This window comes from Chelonia mydas, chromosome 13, assembly GCF_015237465.2.
Source record: "Chelonia mydas isolate rCheMyd1 chromosome 13, rCheMyd1.pri.v2, whole genome shotgun sequence".
NCBI classification, from domain to species: domain Eukaryota; kingdom Metazoa; phylum Chordata; order Testudines; family Cheloniidae; genus Chelonia; species Chelonia mydas.
This window is the reverse complement of record NC_051253.2, coordinates 11,441,681-11,455,133: the sequence shown is the minus strand read 5'-3', so window position 1 is coordinate 11,455,133 and position 13,453 is coordinate 11,441,681. Positions and strand designations below refer to the sequence as shown.

Below are 13,453 nucleotides of genomic sequence, written 5' to 3'. Positions count from 1 at the left end.
ATGCAATGCAATTTGCAACAACAGAGGTCCCAGGTGACTGCTGTGATTAAAAATTGTCAGTAATTGAAGCACAGGGATTCCCCTCTGTTAATCACTCTATTAGAAGGGAATTTTCTCTTAAAAAAAACAAACAAACAAAACAAAAAAAAGCCAAAGATGACTCCTAAGTTCCTTTGCCCCCTAATCCTCACCACCTTCCAACTCACGGAAAGGTGACTTGGCAGGTAGTGACCTCTTCTTCCTGGATGGAACGCGGGAGTTGATCACATCCTTTCTGTGGGCCTCTTCTCAGAATGTGCTGCATGCCTACAATACTTACTTCGTAGTGTAGATCAGGCTTAAGGTCGACACAACGCAGTTTACGTCAACCTAGTTGTGCATGTGTCTACACTTAAACTGGTGTCCCACCACTGTAAGTATCCGTTACGCTGACATAGTAACACCATCTCCCCGAGCAGTGTACAGCCGCAGTTGAAATACTTAATTCAGTGCAGTGCATGTGTAAATACCGTGTTGCTTATGTCGACCTTGTCTTCCAGCAGTTGTCCTGCAATGCCACACACTGACCACTCTGGTCATCACTGTGAACTCCCGTGCCCCGGGTCATGGAGACCAGAAGCCCCTCTCCCCTTTAAAGCCTTGCAAATTTTTGAAGTTTATTTTCCTGATTGCTCTGCTTGGCGAGCGAGCCTAGCAGGTCTCCATTGCTGAGTGAAACTCCCCAGCTGACCATGCTGGCTGCACGCTCCAGACACGCTCCTGCCTGGCCAAGGAGATACTGAATCTCTTGGGCTTGGGGTTGAAGGGGCTGTGCAGGCACAGCTCCTAGCTAGCCATAGAAATGTAAACCTCTGCGAGCAGATTGCTCAGGGATGCAGGAAAAGGGGTACAATAGGGACCAGCAGCAGTGCCACGTGAAAGCCAAGGGGCTACGGCAGGCATATCAGAAGGCCAGGGAAGCCAACCGTCGATCCAGCCACTCTTACAAAGAGCTGCATGCTGTACTGGGCAGAGACAGCACCTCCATCCCCCCACAGCATTGTGGATACCTCTGAGGAGCCCAAGTCACAGGCTCTCTTCCATGAACAGCAAGGAGAAGGTGGTGGTGGATGAGGAAGAGGATGAATACGGGGGACAGATGACCAGGAAATCCAGCTGTGCGGCAAGCCAGGACATGTTTTTGACTCCACTGCAGTCCAGTCAGTACCACCAGTTGAGCACAGGCAAGCCCGGGTCAGGGGAAGGAAACTCGGGTAAGCATGTAGATAAACTTTTAATTACAGGGCTGCATCCCCAAAGTAACAGGATGCATCTTCTGACTTTACCTCTTCTAGAACGAGTAAATTTAAGGAAATGATACAACCAATAGAGGTAGAGCTTCTATCTGCTTTTCATTCCCCTCTAGTGTTAGGCGGAGGGGAGAGGATGTGGAACAGTTTGGTTATGTACACAGCGATGTCTCCTGAATCCTTTTGAGTGCTTTCGATGAAACTTTCACAGAGGTACCTGCAATTCTCTGCCAAAAGTTTCTCGGGAGATCTGCCTTATATCCGTCTCCACAGTAGAACACTTTCCCACGCCACTCAGCAATAACTTTAGCAGGCACCATTACAATACACAGGCTAGGAGCATATAGACCTAGGTGGCTTTGGGACACCAGCAGCAGCTGTGCTTTCCCTGCGTTTGTTACCTTCAGGAGTGAGATGTCAGATAAAATCACCACTACCTGTGGGAAATGGTGCCATTATTCAGTGTCATTGCTCCATACTCGGTTTCATGCAACTGAGCAATTCCTTCTTCATTTTGTCAACCCCAGGCAACCCCATGGCTAGTGCTGTGGCTGGCACCGTACACAAGCAAAAGCAGAGGTGAGAATGTAGTGCTTCACACATTAGGGGAGCAAGGGGGAGTGAGTTCAGCATTTTAGGTTTCACTTTCTGTAATGAATACATTGACGGTAGCATCTCAGTGTGCTTTATCTGCAGCTGCTGCCCCTGCGGCCTTTGTGATTTCCCCCTCACTCCCACAGAACACTCGAGCCAGATGAGGAGAAGAAAGGACTCAGATGACATATTCAGTAAGATCCTTCAAGCCAATGCTGCATCGGCCTGTGAGCACAGGCCCCGTGCTATGAACATGGCGGCCAGCTTGGAGAAGGAAAGAATAGAGAGGAGAGAGGCCCAGGAATCCCAGCAGGAAAAGGGGAGGGAGATGCATCAGGGCTCTTCAGACAGCAAACAGATGCTGCAGATTTTGTTGAACCTGCAGGTCCACCAATCCTGGGCTCGCCTCCCTCTGCAGCCCCTTGAGAACTCAGTATCAGGACCTCCCTATACCGCTCCCCCAACGTTCCACGTGGCATATGGGGTTGCTGCACTACTCTTACCGCTCAACGGTGGGGAGCATTAAAGACATTCACAGCTTCACATATACTGACCTGTGAAAGCTACAGTTGGTGTATATGTAGCTGAAATGGACACGAATGTTTAGTTTTTAATGTATTTGTTTTTAAATTGCATTTTTGCACTTATTTGTTACAGAATAAAATTCTATTTGGAACATAATTCATCTTTATTAGTTCATAATGGATGCTGCTGAGTGCTCAGCCGTTCTGAAAGCAGTCAATTTCCTGTTATTTCACAATGGCACAATTCATAGGATCAGTCACAAACAATTACTAGATTCATTGACTGTTGTATTCCTACATGTACAGCAATCACTACACAATTCCTACCAGGCCACACAAGAGCAGGGCCAGATAGAGCATACAGCACCACCACACATTACTCTGGCTCACTGTTAACATGGTTTTCCAAAGACTCCCTGAGCCATGTAGCTCCATGTTGAGCTCTTCTAATAGCCCTTGTGTCTGGCTGTTCAGATTCAGCAGACAGCTGCTCTGCCTGTTCCCTCTATCCTGGCAGAAACTTTCCCTTTTTGCAGGACACAGCGGGCAGTTATAGGCATTGGGATACTTTTCTCACTGAGGTCCGATCTTGTGAGTAGATAACACCAGCAATCCTTCAGATGACTAAAAGCACATTCAACTGTTGTTCTGCACCTGCTGAGCCAGTAGTCAAATTGTTTCTTGGTGCTGTCAAGGTGGCCAGTGTACAGCTTCATGAGCCAGGGAGCAAGGGGTAGACTGGGTCTCCCCCAGGATCACTGCTGGCATTCCAACATAAACAATGGTAATCTGCCTGTCAGAAAGTCCATGCTTGTAGCTTTCTGAACAGTCCTGTGTTCTTAAATATGTGAGTGTCATGCACCTTCGCAGACCAGCCCCATTGATGTCAGTGAAAGAATCCCTGGTGATCCTCCAATGCTTGTATAACCATAAAAAGTAGCCCTTTCTGTTACTTACTCAGTGGTAAGGTGGTGTGGTGCCAAAACAGGGATATGAGAGCCATCTATTGCTCCATCACAGTTTAGGAACCCCATTGCTGCAAAGCCATCCCCTTTGTCCTACACATTGCTGAGAGTCGCAGTCCTGCGTAGCAGAAGGCAGTTAATGGCCTGCATGCTTGCATGACAGTGTGATCCCCACCGTGGATTTCCTGGTTCCAAATTGATTTCTGACTGACTGGTAGCAATCTGGCATTGCAAGTTTCCAGAGTTGGATTGCCACTCACTTCTCCAGTGTCAGTTCAGCTCTCATTTTGGTGTGTCTGCGCTGGAGGACTGGGGCAAGCTCAGCACACAGATCCAGGAATGTGGTCCTGTGCATCTGAAAGTTCTGCAGTCACTGCTCATCATCCCAAATGTGCATTACAATGCGATTCCGCTAGTCGGTGCTTGTTTCTGGGGCCAGAAGGTGTGCTCTCCAGTCTGCAGCTGCTGCGTGAATACCACCAACAACCTTGAATTGGTTCTTGCCATGTCCCACAGCAATCTGTCCTCCAAGGAATCGTTACGTTCCCCACTCATTCAGTTCTTCTTGCAGCTCTGCAAATACTGCAGGATTGGGTGCCCTGTGCTTGCAACGCTCATGACAGTTTGTGTAGGCTCTGCACTTCTGTCAGAGATGGCAAACAGTGAGGAGGGGCATGCGGGTTTGTGGGATTTTGAAAAAAGGCATGAAAATTATGGGATACAGATACTATTATTGGATGGAGACAGTTGAAAACTGGGAAGTTGACCCCATGCATCCCTGCCTGACTTGTTTCTGCCCCATCATGCATTGCCAAAACTTCCCAAGTCAGTGCACTGGACGGTGGCAAGTTGCACAGTGGCCTACCTGTGGTAGCGACACTCTGCATCAACACAAACACTCCTAGTGAGTATGCACATCGCCAACACAAGGACCCACGTATGCATGCTCACAAGCAATGTACTAACTGTGGTGGCTGTCTGCTGATGTAACTTGAGTTAACGTATGTTTGTAGTGTAGACATAGCCTTGTTCTTGTCATTGGCCCCTCAGCCCTTTGAAAGACACACCCTACAGCGGTGGGTGCTGTTGCAAGAGCCTAGAAATATGACGTACCATAAATTAGAGTGGAGCGCTTAATGTGATGAGTATTGTGCTTTCACGTTGCTCCTAGGTTCGTGGAGCCATGACGCCTGAAATAGTATGAGCACCTATTGCCTTACTTCCTGGGAGCTGATTATAAAAGATTAAGAACAAAGGGCTTTTTTATATGTGCACAAAGAAATGTATCTTAAGTCATAGCTGCAGCTGGGAAAACATCTGTCATAAATCTTAATTAGCAAGGCAGAATGTGTGCACTGAATTACTCAAGCAGATTAAAATTTTAATGCAAGGGGGAGGATGGGACATTTCAAAGTAGACATGGTCCTCATTCTGCACAGTCAATTCTCAAATACATTATATTAATTTCAGCATTATAATGTCATTCTCACTGCACTTATTACAAAGTTGATTAAGCCTTTCTGTAGTTTTAAGGAAGATTGTGCTATAAATTACAACAAATTAAAATTTTATGTAACATTTTTAATGTGAAAAATCTCTGCTGTAAAATAGCATCCTGAGACTTCTAAGCATTCCAAAGAGAGCTTGCATCTTTAAACTTTAATCTCAATCTCTAAAACATCCTTATGTCTTTGTGTGGCTCTGTGCAGTTTTCTTTCAGACCCATCAGCAATACTGTGTATGAGTAATCAGAATGCACAGTAGTTACTTTATTTTAGATGCCCTTTTCCACATCTTTCCCCATCCCATATATAAAACTTATATTCTCCTGCTGTGTACAAGTTACTATCCTTATTCTTCTGGGGTTTTGTACAGAAAGTTGCTGATTCTTAAATCTAAATTTTTGTTTGAAGAGTCTGAACTTTCACAAATTGATTTTAAATTTGAATTCAGAATCTCAGCCAGATCTATGCAATGTATTTCGGCATAAGGGCATGCAACTTAGAATCCAGTTTAACGTTGCATATTTCTTACCAAGACACCATATAGTCATGGGGAATCATTAGTGATTCTAATGTAACTTTTTTTTTTTCTTGCAGTGATGCTACAACCTTTCGATTACGACCCTAACGAGAAAAGTAAACACAAGTTTATGGTACAGTCTATGTTTGCTCCAGCTGATACTTCAGATATGGAAGCAGTAGTAAGTATTGAAACTAATTTATAGAGAGTGTCATTTATTTGTATAATCTTATAAAGAGAGAACATCTTAAAGAGGAACAGAATCAGATTTTTCTATCACTGCTTGTAGGTTGAGTTAATGAACTTCATGGTTTTCCTGATAACTCCAAAGGGTGATGACATCTACCCTCACCCCCATGTTTCTGATACCAGAAGTCTCAGCATTGCAGAATTGGATAGCTGCACTATGGGAAGAGTTGCCTTTACCATCTGTTTCTGAGGGCTGCTCTGTCAGTGTTAGGACACCAGGCTGGGTCCAAATTTTAAAAAGGGCTACAAAGCTAATGGTCTGATTTTTGTTTTGCTTTTCCTGTGCTCTGTGAAACATTTTCCCTCAATCTGGAGTCTCTCAATCCTCCTGAATGTACAGTAGGACTTTCCTAGACCAGCCTCTGCCTTTCCAGTGGGAACCAGGATCTTTTCTAGTATTGTAGAGTTTTCTTTATCCTTTCCCTTGTTTATTTGCCCATATGTGGTCCTTACCCCCAGAGATCTTACAGTACAGCATTAAATGGGCTATAAATGAGGAACACAGAGGTAGGTAGAGGCTGGGGTGAGGAAGGACAAAGGATATAGCAATAAGATTGTTGGCTACTTTAAGCAAGCAGCACTGACCGTTAAACACTCACCGGTATTCTTGTTTCTCCACTGATGGCACTTCCTGTAATCATAAGTGTCTTCCTGTTGAACCCTTCTCCGTCCTTACTTTTATTACTTTACTAAACATTTGACACAGGTGAAAACACTAAAAGTAGCTTTTGTACTTTTTGTTGAAAACATTTCCTTGTACAAACTCCTAGCTATTTAACATCGTTTTTGTGCAATATACTTTTTCACTATCCACCTGCATTTAAACTCTTGGACACCTAAATTTAGCTTATATTTCATACAAACTCGCCTAAGAAAAATGTATCTGAAGCGACAGCAGATTTAAACTAATCCCACTCATGACCGCAAGTCTCTCCCTTTCTTTAAGAAAAGGGGGATTTTTGTAAATGTCTCCTGGGTTGAGCCTTCTTTTAAAAAAAAAAAAAAAAAAAGACATAAAAAACTGTTAAAAATTAAAAAAAAAACGAACCCAAAAGGTACTTACTGATTCTCTTTGCATGCAGTGGTGGTTTTTGATAAGCTAAATGAGAGCATGCTAATTGTAATAGGCTTTTTGTAGTGGTTCCATTGAAGAGAATTACTCTCTCAAATAAATATATTAAAGGAACTCTTTTCCCGTCCTTTGTTTCTATGAGGGTATGGTGACTTTGCTGTGCAGACAGGCTAGCCCTTTTGCCAAGTAGAAATCACATAGTAGAACAGAACAAATTTGTGCACAGTTCTATGAAGATAACTAGGTTGGTCTTAGTCTTTATTAGACTGGCCAGAAAACCGTACAAATGACTTACTGTCACATAATCTTACTCTTGTCTGCAATGTTAACCCTCTTGGATGGTTTCACAGGCTCTGAACCTTTAGGAACTCCAGAACTCACCCTTCCAAAGGAAGTTATTGAAGCCCCTTGGTTTAGCCCATTTTAGAAAGAGGCTAGATGAAACAATAGCCACTACCTGGTTAGAAACATTCCTGCATTGTCAGAGATTTACCAATCAATCAAATAGCTCTTCTTTCAATCTCTAAGTTTGATTTTTATGCACTACTTTATGTCCTCAGAAATGTATCTCCACACCATGGAGCCTATAGGGGTGTTTAAATTTTCCAAAGCTCTCTAGGCCAACGTAACTTTTTCTTCCTGCAGTACTCACTCAGTCCTTCAGTATGTTTCCACAATACAGATATCTTCCTATTCTGGATAAACAGATGTGACAGATTTCAAGAGTCCTCTAAAGCTTTCAACGCTTCATAGCCAGCCAACAAGCTCAAAAGAGAATCCTGATTTCAGCAACAGAAAAGTGACAGAACAGTTCAGCTATTTACCTGGGTCAAATCCTTAATCAGACTGTATGAGGGTGAGCCACAATCTGCAGAGTGTTGAGATGTGCTGATTATCTAAAATATCTCACTAACAAAAATACGTTCAGGGAGAAGAGAAGTGTATGAACACTCCACACACACAATTGTGGACCTTTCTAGCTAGAAAGCATTCCTGTGAGCCAGCCACTTCAGTTATGGGTTTTTGTGTATATCCGGCAAAAACTTCTGACTTGTAACCCTGAACGTAAATGTTGCAGAAATGTATTGTTAGTCTGCTTAGATGGTATAACTCCTCCTTTGGGGATAAGGGCTGTAACACTTATGCAGCACTGAGTACACTGGACTTCAGCAGGTAACTAACAACTATATATGAACATCAGTGGTTTGAGCATTGGCCTACTAAACCCAGGGTTGTGAGTTCAGTCCTTGAGGTGGGCCTGGCCCTGGAGGTGGGGATTGGTCCTGCTTTGAGCAGGGGGTTGGACTAGATGACCTCCTGAGGTCCCTTCCAACCCTGATATTCTGTGTGTGACTGAGTTCATTTACCAGACCGGCGGTGTCTCCTGCTGGCTGTCTCGGGGATTAGTTCTCAACCCACATGCCCTCTCCTGGTGCCTTCTCTGCCTATAGACCTGTCTCAGCCCAGGAACCACAGCATCCTTTTCATGACTCTGCCCTCCAGCCATGTCACTATCTGTGGTTTTTCCCCCCTTCCCGGGAGGGGAAGAATCTCCCAGTTCTATAGTGCAGTCATTTCCCCAGTAGCAAGTGTGGGGGACCCGGGCCTAAGCACTACTCTGGATTCTGACCCATGGATCCTGTGGGATAGCACCCTCCTGCTGCCTCTCCTTAACTTCTCTGCCAGAGCTGCTTCAATTCTCTGGGCCACTTCCCTGAGGCTCCAGCACCTTCTTCGCCCTCTTCTCAGGGCCTCCAGCCAGGAGCTACCTCTTTGCTTTCCCTGTCCCTGCCAGCAACTGCTCTGTACAATGTGCTACTTTCCTGCAGCCAGCTAGGAACACAGTCCTCTCTCCTCAGGCTCCTTGCGGCAGCTGACTGCCTTGTGCCCTGCAGCTCCTTTTATGTAAGCCTGCTGGGCCCTGATTGGCTGCTCCATGCGGCCTCTCAACAATTGGCTGCTCCCTGCACAGCCTCCCTAGGTTGCTTTTAACCCCTTCCTTTCCAGTGTGGGGTGAACACCCCCATCACATGAAATTGAATTTACCAATTAACAATAGAAAACCGGTTCTTATTTTGAGGAAATGGTGTTTAATACCTAATGGACACAGTTCTAGAAGGGATTTGAACACCCCATTTGAAATAAACTAGAAAACAAATCACTGATATTGTTAATAGATTGTTGTTCAATCCGTGCATTTATAAGAATGCTAACATTCCTGAATTTGATTTAGTTTTGTTTTTAGTAACTTCACCTTTCTTTTGAGCCTTCTCCTTGCATCTCGTGTGCTTGATCTAGACTGTAAATATCCCTGAGAAGCGTTTGTGCATCTGACAGCCTAGAGCAAATTAGTTTTACAGGTAGTTTTCATTTTTGTACAAATTCTCAATATAAATGTCTGAATGCCACGAATTTTTACAGCACATCTAGAGAGTCAGATTTTGTACCTTCCTATCCCTTACAGAATAGTTTTAACAGGTATACCTTAAGAATTATATGCTTGGCGGAGTGGAAGTAAAAAACTTGTTATTGTTGAAAGCCTTGATCTGATAAACACCCGGTACTTTTAAACCAAGTGTTTTTTCCTGAACCAGGCAGTGCAACAAGGAATTGAATTACATTACCTTTTCCATAAGCCTTATTGTGACCGGATTATAATTTTTAAATTTTTAGTGGAAAGAAGCAAAGCCAGAAGAACTCATGGATTCTAAACTTAGATGTGTGTTTGAGCTACCAGCAGAAAATGATAAACCTGTGAGTATTTTCAACAATGTGGTGGGCGATTTAACTTAATACCACAGCTAGAACATATAAAACTGCATGTTCATACAGACCAACCCTATAACATCCCCTTTAGGGGGATAAAACACACTAATTAGAATATCCATGCTACTTAATCCAGCTGGAGCTTAATTTGCACAACAGAAGTGCAGCAAAACTACTACAATTATTTCTCAGTGAATTTGGGGTTTATCTTTTTTCCTTAATGAAAGATGGCATTAAAAAAAAATTCAGCCTTGTGAGAGGTGCTGTTTGATATCACAAAAGTCCTCTGTTTATCCCCAGAGCAAAAACAACACAAGCGTCAGCAGTACAAGCTTCCACTTGCCTTTCCAGTTTACCACCTTCCTGATCTGATGGGGTTTCCTGAGAGTGAAATGGTGTTTTAAAAGTAGAAGGCTAGCAAGGGGTCAAGTACAAAGATGGCAACTGTGGCGTGGGATTCCTGCTGGTTAGGAGCTGAGCTGTGGTGTTTCTTGTTGGGGCAGAGAAGATACTGATTAATTCATGATGGAAATAAGTGTCCTCAAATGCAGAATTGATTGATTAAGATCTGCCTATTAATGTGTATCTAGTGCATTCACCCTCATGTATAGGAAGCACAAGAGCAGACTGTTCTCCCTTGCATTTGAGCTAGTGCAGTTACAATTATGTATTTGTTACAAGCCCAAGAAGCCTTCTGTGATCTTTTATACCTCTTTCTATGCATCTGTGGACCAGACTTGTAATATTGTGCATCTGCAAACCCCACATTGTGCACATTCACTCTGGGATTTATGTGCACATGTGTCAGGCCAATGCACTTTTGTATGCACACTCTTTGGGAGTTGGGGGAAATATGGCCCTGTATCTATGTGAAACTTGCAACCTCATATGTCTGAACATAACTCTTGAAGTTGCAGTTTTGGTTTTTCTTTAATCCCAAAAATTCATTAGGACAAAAATAAGTAAGTTGTAAGTAGCAACAAGATCCTATTCTTTATTCTTATAACCTTTATTCCTTGTCACAAGGCTTTTACCAGTACTTGTGCTTTTCACAAGGGCTTGGCTCTATGTGCCTAAGTACAGAATATGCAAGAAGTTCAAAGGGAAGGGTTTGGGAAGAAATCCCTGAGCTCCTTCTGTCCAGGCTCGTATTTGGAATGGCGAATAGGGAATTGTTTCTCCACATACATCCTTATTACAAATGAGTGTTTAAAATATCAACTCCTGTTCTCTAAACTAGCTTGGAGGGTGGCTCCCCCTTCTATACTACAGAAGTATAGGAGGGTAGAGAAGTGGTGGCCAGCTGAGGACAGTGAGGGTGTTCAGATTTACTGCAGGGTCAAGAGGTGGCTTCCTGGCAATGGGCCAGGTGCAGCTTGTGCAAAGATACTGTCTCAGCATGTATAGGAAGCAACTATTTGCCATTCTGTGCTCTCCATGCTTCCCTCCTGCTCAGACTCATGGTGGCACTAATGCCCCCAAACAGGTTCTGTTAGTGTATTGGGGCAGTGGGGGAGGGAGAGCAAACAGCAAATCAGAACTTGTGTCCCTCAGCCCCTGTCCCGTCATTGTGAGAGGCAGAGTCCTGGTCTAGGAATCTCCCTGTCTGATTTGCTGCTACTCTGACTTTTTTGCCCTAAACCAGGAAGTTGAAATAAAGGCTGCAAAAAGAATTTTTTTTTAAGGTAGGCACAGTTCAGGAATGCAGAGTAGTTATCTAATAGTCCTCTCAATATAAGGTGTGGTTTTTTCTTTTTTTAATAATCACCCTAAGATCACTGTCCTTTTTTTGACAGCATGATGTAGAAATAAATAAAATTATATCCACAACTGCAAAGACAGAATCCTCTGTAATGTCTAAATCAATAAGTTCTTCCTTGGATGACACTGAAGTTAAGAAAGTAATGGAAGAATATAAGAGGCTTCAAGTAGAAGTTCAGAGGTTACGGGAGGAGAATAAACAGTTTAAGGTAAAGATTTTTCTTTTGAGTTCTGCCCATTTGAGTTTGAAGCCCTCTTTGTGGGTGGGAGTGGTTGGCATGGGCCATGGTACTTAAGCATTAGTTATACATGTAAGGAGAACACACATGCTTATCTGCAGATTTAGTTTTTGCCGTCAAAATGAAGTGCATAAATCCATGCACTCTTGGGGCATGGGCTGAAGTCTGAAGCATACAGCCTGGCAAAGCGAAATGACAGTGACCCAAAATGATTCATTCTCTTCTCCCCCCTTTGTTCTTTTGTAGAATGAATTTAGGGCAGAATTTTCAAAAGCAGTCAGCATTGGGCAAAGTCTGCTCCCATCTACATCAGTTGGGAGTTTGACCACTGAGTTCAGCAGGGACAGAGTCAGGCCAATACTGAGCACTTTTGGAAATCCCACTTATAATGTCCAAAGCTATTAAAATGCATACTCTAAACTGTTAGCCGGAGTGCAAGAGGACCATTGGTTCGTGCCTTAACCCGCCCAGCAGTATGAAAGCTCGGTATATAAGAACCACTTGTCACTGTTTTGAAGTACTTTTTTTAAATTCGTTTTTAATTGCTCTCTAGATCTAGGCCTAGAAGTAGCTATAAAGCTGAAAATAGTAATATGGGACACAGTCACATTGAAAGAGATTGTATGTTCATCCTTCTTTTAATAATGGTTTAAGTGTGAAATAAATCTTTACCATTTAAAAATCTGTTTTGTTTTTCCTCCATTTTTATGTCTCTTAAAGCATGCTAGATGCTGGCTTAGTCTCTCATTATGTCCTCACTTTGCTGGTGTCTTGCAAGATGATTGTCTGAAATGCCATATGATTTTCAAAAATCTTTCTTAAATACGTTTCTCATGGCACTTAAAGTTTGTGTGCTTCTTATTATGGAGTTTTCATACTGTTTTCTTGAGCCTTTCTTTTAAGTTATTACAATTATAAGGGGAAAGCTCGTTCTGATTTTTTGCTTTCACCAAAGACCCATGAAGAATAACTTAAAAGATTGCACACTGTCCTCCAATTTTGGCTTCAATGTGGCACGACAGGGTTACATGGATCAGAACTTGGTTTGTTCATTTTTTTCCTTTGTGGATCTGGACTGTCCACATGTAGCAGTGAAGCAATATTCTTCAATACAGCATATTGAAGGCTCACAGCACAAATGGTCTCTGCAAATGTTTGCAAAGTGTTCTGTTAAAATCTTGTAGAGATTGAAACCTTAGTACATGTTCTCAGTCCTCATGTCCACCAGCCTTCATGATAGTTTTCTCTCTCCATTTTCTTTTTTTAAGATGAACGTAGATCCATATTGTCAATTACAGGACTCTAGTATTAGGCCTGCCTTCAGAAAATCCCTTCATAAATGTCTGTTTTTGCAGCAGTACAGCAACAGTTATTGGTACCTCAGTATAACAGATTAGACTATGTACCAGATCTTCCAACATAGATACACAACTGTTTGCAGAGCAGCTCCTACTTAGCCTAATTGTGCATGTAAATTGGGTGTCTAACTTGTCTGAGAATCTGGCCTTCAGCGCCTAAGACATGAACTATAAAACCTCTTAACTGTCTGTGACCTGCTTCATTTGGCAAATATTAAGTGGTATAAAGACTCTAGTTTTTTGATGTTGTTGTTTTTAAAACACAGCTGTAATGAGCAGTGCTGTAGACTGAACATCCTGTTGGAATGAGCAAATGCAAAAAACATACTTCAAAAGTAAGGAAGTGTCCAACTTGCTCTGTGAATTTTTGAAGTTTTAGTAATTTTATTACAATTTTAAAAAAAATTCCTTTTGGAAGAATAGCTTAATTTTATTTGCCCGAACTTGAGTCTGTTACTTCCATGTTGCAACTATTTGACATGCCTTTTTTAATTCCATGATTAGTGTTAGGCTGTAGTTGAATGTCTCTAACACCAGCCCTCTGATACTTGAATGGTATGGGCACAAAGGACTCACTTTATCCACCCCTGAATACAGTCGTTCTGACGTGGTTA

General features: G+C 42.7%; 1 protein-coding gene across 3 annotated transcripts in view; it reads left to right on the top strand.

Annotated features, from left to right (window-relative positions):
* The window catches only part of VAPB (VAMP associated protein B and C), a 59,333-nt gene that overhangs the window by 36,969 nt on the left and 8,911 nt on the right, over nucleotides 1-13,453 (top strand). Inside the window, exons 3-5 of one of the 3 annotated variants that reach the window (XM_037877252.2) lie at nucleotides 5,472-5,575; nucleotides 9,389-9,469; nucleotides 11,278-11,451. In XM_037877252.2, the coding sequence (XP_037733180.1) occupies nucleotides 5,472-5,575; nucleotides 9,389-9,469; nucleotides 11,278-11,451 (359 nt within the window). The remainder of the gene's footprint in view (nucleotides 1-5,471; nucleotides 5,576-9,388; nucleotides 9,470-11,277; nucleotides 11,452-13,453) is intronic. The other 2 variants (XM_037877254.2, XM_037877253.2) reach the window with 2 other exon arrangements.